Source organism: Propithecus coquereli, unplaced genomic scaffold (assembly GCF_000956105.1).
Source record: "Propithecus coquereli isolate 6110/MARCELLA unplaced genomic scaffold, Pcoq_1.0 Scaffold341, whole genome shotgun sequence".
Taxonomy (NCBI): domain Eukaryota; kingdom Metazoa; phylum Chordata; class Mammalia; order Primates; family Indriidae; genus Propithecus; species Propithecus coquereli.
Window position 1 is genome coordinate 759876 of NW_012149075.1, and position 8687 is coordinate 768562.

General features: G+C 56.5%; 1 protein-coding gene across 1 annotated transcript; it reads left to right on the forward strand.

Moving 5' to 3' along the window:
• Positions 1-628: 628 nt before the first annotated feature.
• Positions 629-7128, forward strand: LOC105815661 (splicing factor 3A subunit 2-like). Its single transcript, XM_012650862.1, has 2 exons — positions 629-653; positions 6416-7128. Exons 1-2 carry the CDS (start codon positions 629-631, stop codon positions 7126-7128), a joined length of 738 nt encoding a protein of 245 aa, XP_012506316.1.
• The last annotated feature ends 1559 nt before the right edge of the window (positions 7129-8687 follow it).

Sequence of the window (8687 nt, forward strand, 5' to 3'; positions counted from 1 at the left end):
GCGGAGCACCCACTGTGTGCCCTGCTGTGCTGAGACCCGGGCAATTCCAGTGTGACCCACCACCCCTGCCTTCAAGGCGTCCACAGCATGCGCAATGACTGACCTTGGAGCAGGACTGCCTTAGGTACCTGTCCCTGCTTTCTCACTTACCAGCTGACTGTGTGACCTTGGGCTAGAGAGTTAACCTCTCTGAGCCCATCTTCTCCTCTGCAAAAAGGGGGACAACTTGCTCCCTCGCAGAATTGCTGAGAGCCTGAAGAAGGAAGTTGCCTGTGACGTCCCTAATGCACCGTCTGGGGTAGAGTGAGTTTTCAATGGCTGGTGCTTCCCTGTCTCTCTTCTCTACAAGTGAAGTTATAGAATGCTAGGAGAACACTGGAAAAGAAGCAACTCACTGCTCGGAGGAGTGAGGAGGCTTAATGGAGAAGAGAGGGCATTCGAGTAAGGGTTTGAGGTATGTGTAGGAGTTCCCTAGGCATACCAGGGCTCTGTGAAGGCAAGAGCCATATCTGCCGTGAATTATCCTCGTTTCCCCAATGCCTGGTGTATCACAGAAGCTCAGTAAATACTTGCTGGATGAGTGGATGGCACCGCAGGTGGCAGGAGGGCGCGGCAGAGGCGTGGACGCATGCACGATCTGGCGTCACTCGTGGGTGAGGAGTTTAAGTCCTCTTCAGGCCCCGACAGTGCTTCGCCACTTTGCCTACGAAAGGCTGTTACACACATGGGTCCACTTGCTGTGTCCCTGGAGACTGCGGGCACCGCAAGAGTGGTCCGCCTGCTCACCCTGCTCACTCGCCTTTGCCTTCCTGTCCCTAGCGCCCAGCCAAGGTCCAGCCCAGAGCACAGGGCCTGATTGGATGCTCGAATGGGGGATCGAAGCATGCCCCTTTGGGGGACTGGCGAAGCCTTGTTTGGGCAGAGGGGTGGGTGTTGTGGGGCTGCCTGCCGTTACCCTCCCCCTTCCTGGGGAGCCTGGGGTACAGTCCACACACTCAGCTCTGCCTTATGGGCTCTCTCTGATTGGCCTCTGTCCGTTTCTCTAGCCTGGTGAGCTTTTGTCTGATGTCCTTGCAGTGTGCTACGAGGACACTAGAGCAGGGCAAGCTGTGGGGCAGGCTGTGGTAGGGGTCGCTGGTTTAGGGGATGTCAGCGAGGGGGACCCTGAGAAGATGGAGCTAAAGCAGAACTTTTCTCCTTCACCAACTTCCCCTCTGGCCCTGGGAGCAAAGCCTGCCTCGCCCCCCTGGCTAGGCTGGCCCTCCTCTGCTGCCCCGTGGCCCTCGAGTGGCTCCAGGCTGCCTGGCCCAGCCACTTGTTAGCCAGGTGACCCAGACGAGTCCTTTGCCTCAATTTCCTCATCTGTTAAATGGGGATAAAATAGTACCTGCTTCCAGGGCGGCTGCAGGCATTGTGTCTGTCATCAGTTGCAGAGGGCTCAGGAGGGCACCTTTATGTCACAAACACTCCATAAACGGGGCTGTATTTGTTGTCAGTATAACGCATTTATCCCGTGTGTATCTGTCCCTCTAAATGCAGCGACCCTTCGGCCTCGTCCAGTCCTCTGGGAATGGAAACGGGAGCAACTTCCCAGGGAGCTGCTAGATTCGCACTGCTGGATGCGAACGGCGACTAATCGAGCAGTTATGGACCAAGACGGTGCTAAGTCCCTTACAGTATTGTTATCTCAAATCGTCTCGCGACAGCCGCGGGAAGGCAGCCCCACCGTGCACATGAGGAATCCCCCAAACCAGGAACCAATAACTTAGCTCAGATTTGAACCCGGGTCAGCTCACTCCTGTGCTAAACTGCCTCCCTGGAGAAATATTTAATACTTTCCTGCTCACACGAGGCTGACACTGGCTAGGAACTCCATGGATCAAGGGGGCCAAAGAGTGTTTTAGAAATGAGTTGGAACTGGAGCAGATCTGGGGAGGGGCTGTGTGGGTGGGCCCGGCCTCTCAGGAGTAGCCGACACAGTGGTCGTGCAGCCCATTCCACTGCATTCCTTCCGGATCCAGAGATAAAAGAGAGAGGAGCGAGAGAAGGAGGATGGAGGGAAGGTAATTCCACGTGGAGGGACGCTCTGCCAGCTGCTTGGCGATCGGCTTTGCATGGACTTGGTGCCTGTGAGCCCCAGCAGGTTGTAGGCAGGCTCTGGTCCACGGGTCCCTCCAGAGCCTCTCATGAGCCAAGGCACTTGTGCACTGTAGAGATGCTGAATTTCCTGCTGCCCGGCACAGGAGCCCTCCAGGCATGAGATGTGGAGGAAAGAGCACCAGGCTGGGGTCACGAAACCAGGTGCTGGTCCTGGCTCTGACCCTGCGTGATCTTGGGCAAGTCCCTTCCCTTTTCTGGGCCTATAATCCCCCTCTGTAAGGACGGGTGATCTCCCTTCCAGCTCTAATATTAGACACGGTTGGTCATTCGCTCAGTCAACAAACCTTTGTTGAGCACCTATTATGTGCCAGGCAGCAGTGAGAAGGAGACAAACACAGCCTGCTCTCGGGAGCTTGTATTCTTGGTGGAGAGACAGGGAGCACACCAACAGTAAACAAGGTAGTTTCGGATGGTGACAAGGGACAATAAAACAGGGTCACATGGGAGAGAGCAAGGGACCTGCTTTAGGTGGGGTAGTTGGAGAAGGGCTTCCTGGGGAGGTGCTATTTGATCTGAGACCTGCGGGATGAAATCCGTCACGTGAGGCTCCAGGACAAGAGCATGAAGGGCAGGGGGAACAGCAAGTGCAAAGGCCCTGAGGCAGGGATGAGGTGGAGGTGACCGGGGAACAGAGAGAAGGCCAGCGTGGCCGAGGTGGTGAGCAAGGGGGAGCGTTGTAGGAGGTGAATCAGGGGAGGTGAGCAGGGGCTGGTGGCTCTTACCCAGGGGTGGGTGCCACCCTCCCAGTGAGTATTTTCTGATTATCACAAGAACTGGGGACATGCTACTGGCATTTGGTGCTGGGAAGGATGACCAATGTCCTGCAATACGCAGGAGTCCCACTCAGGACCGGTATTTCCCCCATTAAGAGGCGTCAGATCCACGTCGCACCCAGCAAGACGGCTACTACCAAAACCCCAGAAAATACCAAGCGTCGGTGGGGGTGTGGGGAGACTGGACCCCTCATGCACTGCTGGGGGGATGTCAAATGGTGCAACTGCTGTGGAATCCAGTATGGGGGTTCCTCAAAAAATCAAACATCACATCACCATGTGAGCCCGCAATCCCACTTCTAGGTATTAACATACATCCAAAGAATCGAAAACAGGGTCTTGCAGAGATGCTCCTACACCCACGTTCCCAGCTGAATTATTCGCAGCATCCAAAAGGTGGAAGGGACCTAAGTGTCAGCTGATGGATGGCTGGATGAGCAGGACGTGGTATCCACACAGCGCGACAATGTCTGGCCTCACCAGGAGGGAAGTGTTGACACTTGCGACGGTGCGGGTGAACCTTGAGGACAGCACGCGAAGTGAAATGAGCCAGCCACAAAAGGACAAACACCGTGTGATTCCACTCACGCGAGATTCCTCCACTGGGCAGATTCATAGGGACAGAAAGTAGAACGGTGGCCGCCAGGGGCTGGGGGGAGGGGAATGGGAGGGGTCTGATGGGGACAGAGTTTGAGTATGAGCAGGGGAAGAAGTTCTGAAGATGGATACGCGGCAACGCGAACATACTTATCGCGACCGAACTGTACGCTTGGAAATGGCTAAGACGGTAAATCCTATGTTGTATGTGTTTTACCACAATTAAAAAAAGAAACATCAGGTTATCTTTTCTCCTTGGTTAAGAGTTTGGATATTTCCCCAAGAGCGATGGGGAGTCGTTAGGGGGAGATATTAATAACTAAATATCTGGTTTGTCGTGGAGACAGGACGGCAGGGAGGCAGGGTGGACCCGGGCAGAGCAGCCAGGACACTGGGAAGTCGTCCGGAAGAGAGGGGGCGGCTGAGACCAGGGCGGCAGCCGCAGGCGTGGGGGGTTCTGGAGGGGCTGCGGAGGGGTGGACGGGGCCGGCGGGGATCTGACGGGAAGGCAGGAGGAAGTGTCGCCCCTTAACTCCGGGCCAGTCAGCGGGAGGCTTGAGAAGGTTTCCAGACTTCGTCTCACCCATCCTTCATCCTCCTGCCCCCGGACCAGACAGACCCACCCTCTCCCCAAACCCCATCTCCAAGGGAGCACACTGGGGGGATCGAATCTGGGGGGCTCCCCAAGCCCCCACACAGGGGCCATTATAAAGTGTCCCGTGAGAGAGGCTCTGTGATTTCCAAAGCCCGGTCATGGCCGTGGTCCGCTTGATCGTCCTGGCGTGCCTGCGGGGTTGGCAGGGAAGGTTTCGCATCCACCGCACAGTTGAGGAAACTGAGTCTCAGAAAGGTATTGTGCCTTATCCACGAAGACGTGTGCAACTGCCTTGGTGGCGTGTCCATCCCTGGCTTCACAGACACGAGGAGGAGTTGAAGCAGGGAGTTGAGGGGAAGTGCCTGGCTGAGGGGACACGGGCGCGAGGAGGGGTCCTCTCTGCAAATACAGGGATAGGGGGAGCCGGCAGCCCGGCAGCCTCGAAGGGCCAGGAGGGCACTTTCCTCTTTTCCTCCATGCACGGGGCTCCACAGCTGCAGTCTCCTCCCAGGGGGGCCCAGAGACCACCCAGAGTCATGGTCCTGGATGTGGCCACCCTCTGACGACCTGGAAGCCACCACCTATCTCTCCCACAAACTGCTGAGGTCGGGCAGCCTGGGCAGATCATGCTGGGATTTTCTCTGGGCGCCCGCAGGGTGGGCGCACACAAGAGTTTGGAGCACGCAGATGTAGACATCAGAGGTGCTCCTGCATCTTCCAATCCCAACTCTGCCTTTTCGGCTAAGTCCAGGAATGTGTCTGGCTGCAGACAATTGGCGTCACAGCTGCAAACCAGAGGCTTCCAAGGCTGGGAGTAGCTCCGAGCTCCGCTCATCCATCCTCTTGTCTTTATCGGGGGACTTCTGCCCTCCCCCAGAGCCATCCAAACCAAAGGAAATGTTATCTGTTCCCCAAAGAGCCCCGTTCCTCTCCCTCAGGCCTTCATTCCTGTGGGGAGTGACTTCCAGCCCATGGCCTCTTCCTGCCTGTCCTGCCTGCCCCCTCTGACGCCAGCCCTGTAGGGAGGACCGCTCCCCTCTCTCACACCGTTTATGTGAGTGGGACTGACCTCAATGGGGACCCGTGGCTGGGGCCAATGAAAGCATCACATTCCCCTCGTCTCAGGGCTGGTTTGGGGGTGGGCGTGCGGTTGAAACAAGACAAACTGGACTAAGTTCTGGGGTTTTGCTGCAACAGTGGGGAGAGCGGTGCTCCCTTTAGGTTGGGTTTGCTGTTAGGCTGGAAGCCCAAAGCTGCTGTCGTTTGGGGAAAGGCTGCCTGAGAACCAATGCAACAAGAAGAAAGTCGAATGGAGGCCTGGAGAGAGACGATTCCTGACAACAGCAGTCAAGTGCCTGGATCCAGCCATGCCTGAAGCTAAAGACTCATGGACATTTTAGTTATGCGAGCCAGTGGATTCCCCCTCCTGCTTAATGGGCCAGTTTCAGTTGGGTTTCTGTCATTTGCAGCAAAGCTGCACCAACCCCACCCTAGGTTCTTCTTTCTGCAGCAAATCCTTTGTCGTTTGGCCCTGCCCACAGTGGGGCTGAAGGGTCTCTGGTGAGGTCCTTGGCAGGAGGTTCTTTCATCTCCTTGAGTCTGCTGGTCCATTGCTGCTCAACATCTGTGTCTCCACTTGGACCCACCCTGTCCCTCTCACTGTTTTCTCCCTTGGTTTAATGTCATTCAGAATTCTTTCCATCAGTGCTGAGAGAAGCCCACATCACATCAGCTTGAGTGAAAAAGGGAACTTGGTAGCATGAGAAGTGGCCCCCGAGAGGGACCTGCGGGGCTGAAATCAGGGCTCAGGGCCACCAGGATTCTCTCTGTCACTCACCTCTGCTGTCTCTGCTTCTCTTTGGGGCTGGCCAAATTCTCTCCCTTCCACAAGGTAGGGAACTTGGCCACCATCAGCCCAGCTTGGCAACCTCAGTCCCAAGCAAGAGAGCTGCCTTTTCCCAGGATACATCGGTCAGTCCCAAGGAAGGATTGATTGGCCTTGTTTGGGTCACATGCCTGCCCTTGGACCAACCACTGCTGCCAGAGAAGTGGGGGACAATCACTGACTAAGTCTGGGTCATGAGGATGAGCATTGAACCTCAGTGATTGACAGAGTCATGTGGGGGAAGGGCAATTTCCCACAGGGGACCACATGACTGAGAGTGGACAAAGGTTGGGGTGTGAGGGGTGCTGGAGAGAAAAGAGCAAGAGGTGTTCAGCCCAGTATCATCACCACCACCTCCATCCACCAGCATGTCCTAAAACCCTAGTATGGGCCTAGCTCTGTGAGGAACCCATCCATCCATCCATCCATCTTTCCATTCATCTGTCCATCTATCCACCATCCATCCATCCGTCAACCCATCCATCCATCCATCCATCCATCCATTCATCTGCCCATCCATCCATCCATCCATCCATCCATTCATTCGTCCATCCATCTATCCATCCATGTACCCATCCATCCATCCATCCATCCATCACTCTATCCATCCATCCATCTTTCCGTCCATCCATCCATCCATCCATCCTTCCCTCCATCCCTCCATCCATCCATCTGTTCATCCATCCATCCATCCGTCCTCTATCCATCCATCCATCCATCAATCTACCCATCCATCCATCCATCCATCCATTCATCTGTCCATCCATCTATCCATTCATCCATCCATCAATCTACCCATCCATCCATCCATCAATCTACCCATCCATCTGTCCATCCATCCATTCATCTGTCCATCCATCTATCCATCCATCCATCCATCAATCTACCCATCCATCCATCCATCCATCCATTCATCTGTCCATCCATCTATCCATTCATCCATCCATCTATCTTCCCATCCATCCATCTACCCATCCATCTGTCCATCCATCCATCCATCTGTCCGTCCATCCATTCATCCATCCCTCTATCTGTCCATCCATCCATCCATCATCCCTCCATCCCTCTATCTGTCCATCCGTCCTTCCATCCATCCATCCAACACTGACCTGAGCTAGATACACAATAGTGAGACTCACAGATGGGGACTCAAATCCTAGTTCAGTTCTTCTGAGGGAAGGACATTCAACAAGCCATTGCATTTCTCTGGGCTACGAGCACTGACAGGAAGTATAAGGGACTCAGAACAGGGCCAGCTAACGTGGTTTTGGTAGGGTGGTCTGGGGGGCTTCCAGGAAGAAGTGACAGCTAAGTGGAGACCTAAAGAAAGAGTAGGAGGTAGTCAGGTGAAGAATAAGAATACGTTCCAGAAGGGGTACATTGGGAGGGCAGGGGCTTCTGCCCCTGGGGAGGTCACGGTGATGTAGGAAGACAAGACTCAGGGGGCCCATTTGTTTGTCTGGCCCTCCCCTCACTCCGCAGGTGCTGAGCACCAGGGATGGCCTTAGCCGCCGTGGGATTTGGAGGTGAGACAGTCATGCTCCTTCTCCCAGGAGCTCCTGATCCAGTGGGGGAGGTGCTCTGGGGTCTGAGAAGTGGCAGAACAGGGTGACAGCTTGCATGGCCGGGAAGAGATTGGGGGGCTCCAGGGAGGAGGCGAGGTCTGCACTGAGCCCTGACAAGATGAGCTCACCAGGAGAAATGAAGCCACAGGTCCCGGACTCTCACGCTGGAGCCTCCCACCCCCTGTCTGTGCAGCTGCCAGTCTGTGGGCGTCCCGAATGGCATCTTCCCGACCACCTCTCCCTCCCGGACAAGCCTCAACACCAGTGGTCCTCGGTCAGGGCCGGTCCGTGCTGTCTCCCATGCTTGGGCGCAGACGCGGAGGAAGTCAGGCACAAGTGCTGGTGGAAAGGAAGGTAGGTGGACTTGCGTGGGTAGGGAGGGTAGGAGAGGGGGGTTTGGTCAGGATTCGAGGTCAGGTGATGGGATTCAGGTCCTGCTTCTGCCACAGACTCACCGGGTGACCTTGGGTAAGTCCCTGCCCCTCTCTGGGCCTCAGTCAATTCCTCCGTTTGGATGGGAGGAGCCCTCAGGCCTTGATGAGGCACCATTCCAGTTCTGCCATGGTGGGCTTCCTAGGCCTCCAACCCCTGCAGCCGGTGACCTGTGCCTCATGTGCTGGGAGGGGACAGCGGAGGTGAGGCTGCCCTGGGGCTCCTGGATCCTGGCCGCGCCGCCTGCAGCCTTGCAGGTCCTGAGTCATCCTCCAGGCAGCGGATGACCTCTCCATACCCCTGTCTCCCCCCAGCCCCGTGACCCTGTGTGGCGTGCAGGGCCAGGCCGTCCCAGGCGGGCGGCACAGTGGAAATCACAATATTGACCCAGCGCACAGGAAGTGGGGAGGACAGGCCGCCGGGGTTCCCGGCCCGGGGGAGACAGCTCGCTGAGTGATGAGCCTGGAGCCAAGCTCTCCCTCCCTCCTGGGTCACTGCACCACTGCCCGCCGCCAGGGCTGCTCCTCCCACTGCAGGCCCCCTCCCCGACCTCCCTCCTACACATTCCCGGGCCCAGGCCCGGGAGGGGAGCCGCCAGTGAGCTCTGAGGCCACAGGCCCTCTTGGGCCTTGCCCCCCTCTAGCTGAGGCGCTGGCTCCCTTGTGCTTCTGGCTTCTGCA